This window comes from Formica exsecta, unplaced genomic scaffold (assembly GCF_003651465.1).
Source record: "Formica exsecta isolate Colony F162 unplaced genomic scaffold, ASM365146v1 scaffold826, whole genome shotgun sequence".
Lineage (NCBI taxonomy): Eukaryota > Metazoa > Arthropoda > Insecta > Hymenoptera > Formicidae > Formica > Formica exsecta.
In genome coordinates, this window is record NW_021853596.1 from 238,643 (window position 1) to 252,259 (window position 13,617).

General features: G+C 29.7%; 1 protein-coding gene across 13 annotated transcripts in view; it reads right to left on the minus strand.

Moving 5' to 3' along the window:
- The window catches only part of LOC115244661 (glycogen synthase kinase-3 beta-like), a 36,047-nt gene that overhangs the window by 11,624 nt on the left and 10,806 nt on the right, over window positions 1–13,617 (minus strand). For 12 of the 13 annotated variants that reach the window (XM_029822506.1, XM_029822505.1, XM_029822503.1 and 9 more), the window contains exons 3-8: window positions 13,112–13,302; window positions 12,675–12,758; window positions 11,474–11,584; window positions 10,498–10,735; window positions 10,032–10,225; window positions 1,614–7,426 (exon numbers count right to left, since the gene is read on the minus strand). In XM_029822506.1, coding sequence (XP_029678366.1) covers window positions 6,983–7,426; window positions 10,032–10,225; window positions 10,498–10,735; window positions 11,474–11,584; window positions 12,675–12,758; window positions 13,112–13,302 — 1,262 coding nt within the window. In that variant the 3' untranslated portion in view covers window positions 1,614–6,982. Of the gene's footprint in view, window positions 1–1,613; window positions 7,427–10,031; window positions 10,226–10,497; window positions 10,736–11,473; window positions 11,585–12,674; window positions 12,759–13,111; window positions 13,303–13,617 lie in introns of those variants that run through there. The other variant, XM_029822507.1, reaches the window with a different exon arrangement.

Genomic DNA, 13,617 nt, shown 5'->3' on the forward strand with positions numbered 1-13,617 from the left:
TATATATATATATATATATATATATATATATATATATATATATATATGTTTATATATGATTATATATGTGCAATTTTTCTTATTTCTTCAAATTCCACTTTTTTAAAAAAAGAGAATGCAAAAATTATTTATTTAATTATATTTCAATTATTCTTCTTATTATTTGTTCTGTATATACGAAGAGATATATGAGAACAAAAACATATATACATAATCATATATAAAACCCGCATATTTTAAATATAAAAGTGGTTCCGATGAAATTGGCTGAAATTGAAATATGTTATAGTTTAGGTGGTGTCGATCAAAAGTTTTTATGAGCATTAAGTCCAAAAATCGAAACTATAAATGATAGAATTGCTTAAAGTGAGTGTCATTGGAAACCATTAAGATACGAGATTTCCACATTTCCTGCTCTACGTTACAGGATTCGATTATGCTGTTAACAATCTAAATACACGTATAAATATTTTTCGTATTACGTAATCAATTTTTTTTCAGCCAATTTCACCAAAGCCAGTTTTACATTTAAAATGTGCGAGGTCCTTTTTATACGATTATATATTTTTCCTGGGTTATGATAAAAAATAAATTATCATCAATTATAAATTTTTTATATTAAAGATTCAGAATTTTTTTGCTTCACGTAAGATTTCTTATACCTTTCTGAAGAGGATGTCCATTTAGGGCTCTTAAATCGAACGCTAAGATCAGATTTCAGATCGAGAAAAAGTTAACATTATTCGTAATCACTCACACCTTAATATCAAACACCTTGGTATATAAAGGCATCTATAGTACATTTTAATTGACGTTATAAATTTATAAATGATATATATACTGTATATATATAAAATGTCTTTGGAAAAAATGGATGAATTGAAGTAAATTTGGAGAAAATTCCTTGAATGAAATTATATGTGTAAGATATTCAAAATTAAGATTGAAAGATAATTTTTGTCTTTTCTATTCCTCTAAATATAAACATTATTTAACATAATTAAAATTAGAAAATATAAACTGTATGTCCCAAAACCACCGGATGTCGTTTTAATAATAGATTTTCTGGACAATTTGGAGACGATTTTTCCTCAGCCAAAATGTCAAAGGGAGAAAGTCATCTTTTTATTACAAGTTTAAAATTTTTGCCAGTATATATTAAAAAAATTTCTCAAAAACAATGCATTTCCGGAAATTTTGGTAATGAAAAAAATGCTTATTTTTTACGAAGAAGTACGGTAGTACCGAACTGTACTATATGTCACTTGCTTAGCATTCTTACCTTATACATATATTAACATATATCACGATAAAAATAACGTTATATAAGCACACACATTCGTTACGTCAAAACGTAAAATATATTACATTAAGTATTATATTGTTGCAAAAGTTTTTTACATACAATAAAATTCAAAATAAAAATTTTTTTACCAAAATTTAAAATAATTTGCATTAATTAAAATAGTTATGCTATATATTGTGCTTGGCTTCAATGTACTTCTTCTTTTTCCGTTCTCTACAATTTTAAATTCTTGATTTTATATCTTTTGCACTAATTTAATACATACATATACACACACATATACATTGATACATACACGTATATATTCTAGGTATTACATTACTTTATTAATTTTTTGTTCTTTTTTTTTACAAAAATGTTACATTTTATTTACTACACTTCAAAAAAAACTGAATGTAAATGATGTTAGAATGAAAAGAAGACTTAACGAATAAAATATATTCGCAAACAAAGGAAAGAGAGAATATATTATTTAATTAATATTATTTAGAAATATATTTTGTTCTCTCTAATCTTTTTCCTATTCTTTTTTTCTTTACAACAGCAGTGATGTGTTGTTATTAATCATGTCACATATTTAATACACGTTACATATTTAATTCTATAAATTAAATTATATATATACGTATATGTGTATATTTAAGTCCATCGAAAGATTCGTTCATTTTTTCTCCCATATAGCTTTTGATATTAATAAAAGAAAAAGCGAAATAAACGAATTTCTCGATCAATATTGAAAATATTTATACAGACTTTCAATATATTTTACATTTGTCTTCTATATTGACGATCACACTATATGTTTGTTGTGCTGCTTAATAAATCATTAAATATAGAAACTCCATTTGTAAATTTTCCATATCCCGATATCGACGCGTTATGTCAAGTAAACAATATCAAAAAGACAAATTGTGATTAGATGAGATGAGATGTGAGAAAGGAATTAATTAAAATCGAAAATCGATAAATTTTTCGTTTATTAATAATAATAATAATCACGATAAATAATCAACAATATCTATGTCCAAGCTGTGCTTTGATTCAATGTTCATATTAAGATATATCATTTCTCTATTTCACAGCTAGATTTCCAGCTAATCTCTCCTCCGTTTCTGAATTCGACACTTCTCTTGATAATCGCCTAAAACTCAAAAGAAACAGGAGATCTGTTTATTTCAGTTACACTTTTCTTTCGTTGTAAAATAAAATATAAATGTATATAAAGATGTATATATTTCAAAGAAAAGAGAAGACAGAAGAAGTGCATCTGAAACAAACAGATTTAGAGATACAAGCCGGTGTAATTTCGCCAAATTTAAATTTCGATCATTTCGAAATTTCTTTTCGAAAGAATGCTTCGCATTATGCTATCAACGTGATAACACGAAGAAGATAGTTCGAGCCTTTGTATCAAGCCAGCCATCTCTCAGCAAGGATTTATATAAATACACTGCAAAAAAAGAGAAAAAAAATTACAGAATAATTATCTTTATAACACGCGCACCACACCTAGCTAATAAATCAATTTATCCGAAAATTCTCTTCATGTCCAAGTTTGCTCTACAATAAACGCATTCTATGCAGTATATCTTATGTAGTAGTTTAGCTTTTTTAATCACATTTATTCGATTTGAATATAATTGTTTAGAACGGTGTGACTCGTATCTGTACACATATATGGCTAGAGAATGTCAGTTTAATATTTCTATCATTGATACGTTTGCAATTTTTTTGTGCAAGATGTACTTTCTTTTCTTCAAAATCGGAAGACATTTAGCAGAGCACATCCCATGTATTTCTCCAAAACAAAACGGAATAGACGACGTGTGATTTTATTTAAAACTAAACGTGAGAGATATATAGCATTGATAAAAAGAAAAAAAAAAAGAAAGGGTTTTTTTTTTTTTAGTGGTCTAAAAACTTAATTTTAATGCCTTCAACACGTCCATAAAATTCAAATTTATTTTCAAAATCTTTAACTTTTCTAGATTATTCTCTTTTCAAATTTTACACACGCCATTTTGTTTTCACCTCTAGTTAAAAAAAAAAAGAAAATCCGAACTACTTGACTTCTATCTTTTTGGACGCAATGATATGTATACATGCAAGATAACTGCGTGACCCGGAATTCAAATGTAAAAGTTTGATTTTGTATGTATGTGTGTGTGTGTTATGTGTATGTATATATGAAACATGATATACACCGGGTGATTCATATCAATTGAACCAGCTGAATAATTTGAAAACAAAGCATTTTTGTGAAAAATGTTTTAGGTAAAAGTTATTTGATTTTAATGAGAATGTAATGATAACTTTAGTTTGACATGAACAGAAATATGTCAAGACTTACTCTTTGAAATTTTTGAATTAAAATCCTTTTTTTTTTAATTTTATATTCTTGTAACTGGCAGCCACAAGATATTTTCAAAATAATGGTTATAAACCTTTGTACGTCATTTAATCTAAGGAATACATAGCTTAAAAGTTGAGGTCGACATTACACTGCGTAGAATTACTGCAGATATACATTCCAAAGATATGATTTCACCCTGTGTCTATGTGTGTATGTACATTTTTGAATTTTTAAATCTAAAAAATTATATTTTTATATTTTCGATTTTTTGCAGCTTTTCTATTCTGTCAAAAACATCAACAAATGGATTTGATTTTCGCATAACTGCCTTTCTTACAATAGTTAACATATTACAAAGGTGTTGCTAATAGCAACTCAATAATATAGATATAGATGCATTTTTAATATATATATTATTTTACATTTCAATATTATTTATTTTTTCAAATGTTGTAATTATATTTTGAAAATCAGAATTATGTTACAAATTATTTCGTAATTCTTGCAAAACGAAGGATCTAATATGATATATAAGCCCTCTCTTCTTAACCTTAGAAAGTTTTCTTTTTCTTATCACATGTGTTCTTTTTTTCGAAAAGAATTCGAATGTTCGATTGTTTTCCGTATAACTGATTTCGGGAACATGTTTAACACGCAAAAAGAGCTTTCTTCATTATTGAAGCGATTTCATTAATGCATCAAAAAATCCGTTCGCCATGTACATGTCATTAAAAGTATGATAAATCGCTCCGTTGGGTCAATCAGAAGTTCGTCATCTACGATTAAAAAAAAAAAAAAAAAAAAAAGATTTGGACAGCCGAGAATCCGAAGAGTCATAGTATAATAATAGCGACAGAGTGCTAGGGACAATGACTTAACGCGCCGAGATATGACCGATAGGCACGAATATGTCTTCTCGCTAAATGCTCCGGCTTGCTAGCTAACATTCTTTCTAATTATGCTGGCGTATAATAGCGTTTAGCCATTTTGCGGCGAGTCGATAGGTTTTTATATCTGAAAAAGATATCTTTCGTAATGTATTTTTTCGTTTATCAGTAGTAGCCATTAATCTATGAAAGAAATTCGTTAGAAATCTAAACACAAGACAGAGAACATTCTTTCCTTGATAATTTACTTACAAGATCATTTCAGTCGAGACAAAACATGGACTACTAGTTTTATTGATGTATTAGTATCATTATTACTTGTCATTTTTATATTCATTGTTATTTTGTTACTCATTCTTAATATTCTTGTCTTAATGTCTTCAGTCTGACTGAAACCTTGAGAAATTATAGTCTGAAAATGAAACTTGCCTTGCGAGTAGAGAGTATGATAATCCACTGCTTTTTGTTTTCTTATTTTAAACTGATCTCGCAGCAATGACCATGTACAAAGATCCGAAACCGATATAGTTCCGATTAAACCCAATTTCCCGTAAAAAGATATTATAAGACAGTTATCACTCTATTGATCTGCGAATAAATAAAAAAAAAGAATCTTCAAATATAAACTTAGTGAAATTATATCGATTTCGATCCTGTATTGTCTTGATAAAATAATGTTACCGGGTGTCATCTTTTTTAGTTTTCCATAACTAGAATCACGCGTTTAGCAGATATTATAATTATTAGAGAACGACCAATTCTTATATATACGCTAAATTACATCAATAGCACAATGGTCTTTCTCCAATCCTCATCGGTACCCTCCTCAAAGCTGATGTAATAACAAATTGCTAGACATTTAATTACACATTGTTTTAGTTTGCTTTCAACTAGAGTATGCCGGGTCGGTTATTTTTCGATTAAAGAAAAACCAGTTTCTGTGTGCATTTCTAAGTCAATTCGGCAAAAGAATAGCTTATTTGCCATCGAATTACGTTAATAGCACAATAGTCTTCCTTTAACCGTCGGTACTTTCTCAAGAATTAATTTTGCAGATATTTAACGCCGCCCAAAAATATCTACAAATAATCTAACGCGATATACATATACAGTTGAATGTTCGTATAGTAAACTCCCGTAATTTCTGCGACCTTGTATTGTGAAATAACACATAACATGATGTTCTGCCTTTACACTGCTGTCATTATTTATTATTTACCACATGACCACGTGATAAATTGAATGAGAAAGCAACATTTTCATTCTGCGCATGTGCCATTAAAAATAAGAGCGACAAAACTCACAATAAAAACATTCATTGGTCTCGAAAGAAATTCACGATACGGACATTTGACTGTTTTTATTACAGTTGCATTTAATTATCAGTTAAAGAGGGACCATTTTTTTATATAAACATAAGATATATAATTAAGAATTTGTCATCAAATTGCATCGGTCTGGTCTACGAAAGACAGTAGTATCCTTCAATTATTATCGGTATTCTTATTCATTTTAAATTGATACTTTCGTCGAGCTTTGATACCACGGTGTCTTAAAGTATAAAACGATGGTGATGCAAACGACATTACTAGAGACACATTAGATTACACATCCTCTTAGTTTATCTTTAACTAGAGTATAAACGCATTCTCAGCGGTTATTTAAAATTAAAGAAGGACCACTTCCTACATATATATATATACACTGAATCCGATTCGGCAACGATATAGTATAATTAAGGTTTCTGTGAGAGTCGTATTGTTTTATAGCATCAGAAATAGAAAATCATACGAGTTGTTTTTTCTCATGCGTAATATTGTGCACATAAATTTTTTTTACTTATCAACTTCAAGAAAAATATATTACAAAGAAGTAGATTAAACACTTTCCTTTTAGTAAATAATTTAATATAAACATATTTGCTTATATATATATATATAACATGTGCTGATTCTTTTTTTATTTGCAGATTGATATCTGAAAGTTTGATCTGTATTTTATAGTAAATAATGAGCTATATATATATCCCATATTTGCTATAAAATTAATTTTATGACAGATCGAGCTTTCAGATATCAATTCGCAAACGAAAAATCAGCATGTCTCATAAATTCCATTCTATCAAATACGAGTTGTGTATCATGCGACGAAGATGATTTACTTCAACATATACGATCCTTTCCTGATGTCATAAATATATCCAATATGACTACTACGGTGATGGATAAACCTTAATCTCGCCGAGTCGCGTCGCTGTATTACGCTACTTCTCGCTCTAGAAGGTGAAAAAATCTTATTTCTATAAACTCCGCAATGCAATATATCGCATTTACAACATGGACATCCTCGTCAGAAGAGAGATAGATTCGTCATGCCGCTGTAATCTGATTCTTTGATAACATTAAAAAAAAGAAAAAGAAAAAAGAACAAAGCGATTCAAGCCATGTTCGATTGGCTAGAGTCGGTGTTTTGCGTATTGGTACTGATAGTATTGGTGGTGGTGTTAGGATTGGTAACGCTATTATCACTAGAGTTACCGCTAGCGCTGGCGGCGGCGCCCGTGGCGTCCGATTGACCGCCACCTCCACCCCCGCCGCCCCCGCCAGGAGTTCCCTCCGTACCGGTGGTAGCGGTGGCCGATTGCATATACTTGGGTATCAGCATGCTGTTGAGGACCGGCTGAATGCGCAACTCATGTTCGGTGAAGTTAAACAGCGGCGGTAGTTCACGGCCGCTCGGAAGCCGTGTTCCTTGCTCACGCAACTCATTGAAGAAGGAATGCGCGCATGCCTGCAGTGGTGTCATACGCAGCGATGGTGTGTACTCTAGCAATCGTGCCACTAGATCCATCGCTTCTGGCGGTGTGCGCGCCCTGAATACCTGCAATCATCATCGAATCCACGTCAAATAGTGTTTTATATCTTAAATTCAACATTTAATTGTTATTCGATGATTATAACGTGAGCAATAAGAAATCCGTTACGTAATCATCTTTATTATGTATGATTTTATGGTAAAGCGGTAAGAAGAGTACGGGTGTAGTCCAATTAACGCTCCAATCCAGGATATTTCAAAGGCTTTTGCTTCTATGAGTCTAAATAGATTAATGAGAAATGCCAACTAAACTGTTTCCTGTTGCATACATCGTAAGATTTAATTAAAGATTGAAAGTTATATGAATAATTAGTAGCCAGAATAGGATATTAATAATGTAAAAATGTTTGACTTTAGCCCTTAATAGATATCATAAACTTTGATAAGCTTTTCATATCATGAAATCTGTAAAATATCACCTGATCTTTAATAAATGGTCTTATTTATTTTAAATTATAAAGATTATTATAAAGATTTATAATAAAGATTTATTATAAAGATTTCGTTCTTAGATACAATATATAATGTTTAATACATAATTTGACGCAAAATATGTTGTTGATTTTGGGATGTTATAATGTTTCAGCCTGTATATAAATAGAATTAAAATTTTTTTTTTTGAATCACATAGATGCCACTATTTATAAGATTTTAAGATCATATTGATTATTAATCTAAGGAAAAAATCATAAAATTGAAAATAGCGTATCCAGTGTTGCAATTGGCTACATTAAAAGTTTCATAAGACAGTGATTTTAATCATTCCATTTTGTAAGATTTCAGTTCCTATATTTCATTTTATGATGCTTAAAAAAATATCTTTTATATTTGTTGAGAATTGAAGATAAAATGATGATTATGATTGATACCATCCAGAAACATCTGTTCCATATGGAATTTAATACACACACGCATACACACATACATACAAGGTGTGGAAAAAATAACGAAACATCTATTCTACTTCGAAATCTATAGGTTTTTGAAAATAATTATTTTAAAGAAAAGTTGTTGGATTTCATATATTGCATCGAATGGTAGTATCATTCTGATTTTGCCAAGATCATATAAAGATCATTTTTAATATTTTAAACAGGAATTTCCATTTTTATTGCATATTCTTATAACTGATGTCGAGATGTTTTCAAAACGATATAATTAAATTCCCTTTCGTTGGGAGCTTCCTGACTTACAGAAAGTTCGACGGTTTACAACTTAAGAAGTTCTTAACGAAAGACGGTTTAACCATGACATTTTGAAAACGTTTCGACATCAGCTATAAGAATATGCAATAAAAGAGATTCTTGTTTAAAAAATTCCAGATGATGTTCACAAAGTGATCCAAGGTCAAAATAATATCATTCGACAATTGAATTGCAACACTTGAAACCTTATAACTTTTGTTTAAAACATTTTTTTCTAAAATCCGTACTTTTCGAAATAACAAGAGTATTCTGTTACTTTTTTCCTACCCTCTCTCTACGCGTGTGTGAGCGCGCGCGCAATCTTTCTATTTATGTAATGTTGTATCAGCATGATAGTCGAATAAGTACAATGTAAGTATGAATATGTATATATATATCTAAAATGAATAACACAGACTCCAAGCACTACTCTTGATAGACACGAAAGGCTAAAATATGTTATTCATTCCTTGTTTGACATAAATGCAAATCTCACCAGAATATCAGAGTAAGTGATACTCTTAATTATTTTCAGTCGCCACAACAAATACAAGAGGTACAGTAGATCGTTAGTAACGTTAACAGATGAGATGAACCGGCAACAAGGAGATTCTCATATAAGGAAGATGATTGTATAGAGAAAATAATAAAAATTATTTTTTTTTCTCTTTTTCTCTTATCCCTTTTTAAAGTTAGTTTACCGAATAGATTGGAGATAAATCTGCACGTTTGTCCGAATATCGAAATGGAAGTTTGGATGTTAGTACAATGAGCCAAGATAGAGAAACTTTGTACCAGTTATATGTTGATAAAACTTGTTGCAAGTCAGCCCACTTACTCTAATCTTCTGGTGCTCCGTGGAACACACAGGTGTTTCACTCATTCGTTGAAGCATATACTGCAAACCACGAGTACATGTATTGATGAATGGCATATCAAGCCGCTAATGCCGTTAATGCGTCATCGATAAAGTTTTAAACACGAAAAAAATACTTTCCTTTTTCCAAAAGTGTGCATTAAATAATTTCTTATTACAATATCTCATCTAAAATTCGACCCTACTTCTCTCCTTTCGTTATAAAATTAACTAGATCAACTCTTTTTTGTTATTAATCAGATCGTCTGAAATTTATATTTATCTAAAAAAAAATCCACATATTTTTAAAAAATTGAAGTAATTTCTATTACTTCTATTTTCAGATATATGGATTTAAGACGAAAATTGGCTCTTTAATTATTTATAACGAGTTTTTAGTCACAAAATGATAGACATATGTGTGAAATAAGAGACAATCACGAGATAAAGTGAAGTATTTGGAAAATGTCGCTGGGGATGTGTATGTCTGTATGTGTGTATGTGTAAGTATTATGTGTCAGGTACATAATAGTATTATGAAATTATTTGTAAGTGAAACAGTAAATTTTACCTTTTGCCAAGGATGCGACTTAATTTGTGGAAATTTGAATTCGGTATAGTTGGGATTCATCTCACGTATCTGATCGCGCGTAGGTGTACCAAGGACTTTGATAATTTCTACCAGCTGATCGACGCCGCTATCGCCGGGAAATATCGGTTGGCCTAGCAACAATTCTGCCAGCACGCAACCTGCGCTCCAAACATCTATCGAGAAAATGAGAGAAAAATATATCAAGAAAATTAAACTAGAAAAGAGATGTAATAAAAATATAACCCTATTGTAAAAGAGTATTACAATATACTAATAACAAAATATAAAAATTAAAAAAAAAAAATTGAATTTTCTACATTTTATCATGTGTTATGGAAGCCTAAGAGCTTAATTCTAGCAGGTATCTGCTAAAGATTAAAAAATGATAGAGCGCGTCTAAAGATGATTTCTCAAATTTTTAGATCGATCAAAATTTGTAGCTTACCAATCTTTGTAGTATAATCGATAGCACCAAAGATGAGCTCAGGTGCACGATAATAGCGACTGCAAATGTAAGACACATTGGGCTCGCCTTTCACTAAGTGTTTAGCCGAACCGAAATCGCATAGCTTCAAGACGCCGGTGTCCGGATCTAAGAGTAGATTCTGCGGCTTAATATCTCTGTGGCAGATACCCAACGAGTGGATGTACGCCAACGAACGGAACAGTTGATACATATATAGCTGCAAAAAAAAAATCAAAGCTTATCTTCATCTCTTTTATACTATATACTATATATATACAATATGTTATGACATAAGTTTACAAAATTTTTTTCTGTTCGACTATTAAAATTTTACATGATTTGAGTTAAGATCGGTGTAAGCCAGATCGGTTTCTATCTATAATATATGAAAATAATTTTGTACGAAAGGACTAATTATTTTAAATAATTTTTTTATTTAAATTAATGAATAAAGTTAAAAATTTAAATTATTTATTTATTAAGTTTAATTTATTTTAAAAAAAATTAAATAATTATTATTATTATTATAAAAATATAAATAGTAAAAATTGATAAATATTAATTAATATATAAAATTAAAATTACTTTGGCAGATAAGTGTATTAAGTTTAGAATTTAATTAATATATATATAAAATATTAAAAATATATAAGTAATAATTTTATATGAGTTTTATCAGTATATTAAATTAAATATATTAAATTTATTAATTTTATTAATTATATTATTAGTAGGAGTTGCATTTTTAACTTTGTTAGAGCGTAAAATTTTAGGATATGTACAAATGCGAAAAGGTCCTAATAAGGTTAGAATTATTGGGATTTCAAATCATTATATAGCAAAATTATAAATTTTACTTGTATAAAAACGCAAGTACGAATAGATAGAGAAATATATATGATTTCTATTTTTTGTTTTATATTATGATTCTCTGGAAACATTAGAAATAACTCACCTTGATGAAGCTGATTGGTATCGTCTGCTTGCTTTTGCTATAATGTCGAGCGACTTTGTACACAGTTTCCGGTATGTATTCCAGGACTAGATTGAGATAAACCTCGTCCTTCTAAAAAAAAAAGAAGAGAAAAAGACAATCCTACTGCGATATTCATAAAAGCTGAGATCTGTCTACGAGTATTTATCGTCTCAAAGACACACTACTTCAAAACCAAACATCAATTATGCTATCGCTAAAAAAATATATATATATAGAATGTTCCACAATTCGCAATCTAAATTTTAATGACAAATTCTCTTTAACCAGAATTTAAAAAAGTTTTCTATTTTTATTAGCTTTTTTTAATTACTTCGATCGTAAATTTTTCTTTACTTTTTAAATTTTCTAATCTTCAACATCATACAAATATTTTAATAAATTTTAAGAATTAATTAAGGATTACTAGAATATGAAAATATTATCTTAGTAATTTATTTGTTCGAAAAATCTTTTTTTTCAGGCTATTAATATCTCAAAATCTCGGTAAAAAAATCAATAAAAAAATGTTTCAAAGAATTTGTGATTAAAATTAGTTAATTATAGCAATTATAGGCCACGTCGTTTAAATTATATTCTTCATTATCTTTCTTGGACACGCATATCGACGTCCTCATGTTATTCACATTTAAGTTAACACACACGCTTTCCAAGAAGTTACGAGATAACGAGACTAGCGAAGCAGCGTGATTTATCTAAATCCAAATCAAAAATAAAAGATTTAATAAATGACGTTTCAAAAGAATGATACGAATGTGAAGATGTATGTTCTTATGTGAAAGCGAAAATTTGCCTACGACTCTTTTTCGCCAAAAGGGGGAATTTCGCACAAACTACTGGGTGTGCTTCAACTTACGTCAACGTGAAAAACCGGATTAGTCGCGGTTAAGATGTTCTAAAAGAACATAACAATGTGGCATGCATTAAATAAACATCTTTCGTTTTATTTTATAGCACACATTATTATATAATAAATCAATAGCAACAAAATCCATAATCGCGCGCTAATCAGTGGCGGTATAATGATTAACATCGCATAATCGCATATTTTGCGTCATTTTTCCACGAGATCCTCGACGAAATGACAGAATCTTTGAATTTTTATATGACAGACAAAAGCTCCGCTTAAAATTTATAGAAGGCTTAAAGATAAGATAGTTACCTTATCACCACTAGAGTAAAAGAAATATTTGAGTTTCACAATGTTGCAGTGCTCAAGGCGTCGCATAATTTGTAATTCTCTGTTCTGGAAAAAAAAAACGTAAAAAGAGAATCTTATTATTTAATATATATTTTTTAAATTTAAATAAATAAAATAGAATAGAACGCTAAAACATGATAAAAAATAAATTAAAAGAAAATAAAATGCAGAATAAAATTATAAATATAGAATAAGAAGATAATATAAAATAACACATAAAATAAAATAAAACTAGCGAAATAAATACAAATGTGCATGAAATGTCATCTTATTATTCTACGTGACAATGCTTCTAGCACATTTTTGTATTTAGTTCGTTATTTTACCTTGTTTGTATATTATTCTATATACATATATATATACATATATATATCAGAAAGTAATATAAATATGCTTACTTTAAATCGCTTATCCTGAAGAACTTTCTTGATGGCGACCATTTCGCCCGAGTCACAGAGTTTGGCTTGGTATACCACGCCGAAGCTGCCATTGCCGATGACCTTGGTGTCAGTGTACGCGACCTCTTGAGGACGATCTGGTCCAGCACCGGGAGTCGCCACTACGGTTGTTACCTTGCTGCCATCCTTGCCTGCAGGGTACATTGCACCACCCATAGAAACAAATCGGAAAAGACCACGGTACAGGAAAAGAAGTAGAAATAAAAATGTAACACCAAATTTCCTCTAAAAAGCAGGAAATGTGCAGAAAGCCACTTTCTCAGGAATTTTCTAAGATTTGCATACGCTTCTCTATTTTACAAAAATGTAAATTGAAAAATGGCCGTATCGATAATAATCGTTTAAAAAATTTAAATAACTCGAGATTTCAATTGCATGGCGAAATGCAATGTGTTAAAATATTTGCAAAAATTTATACTACATTAAAATGTAGGGATTATATATTA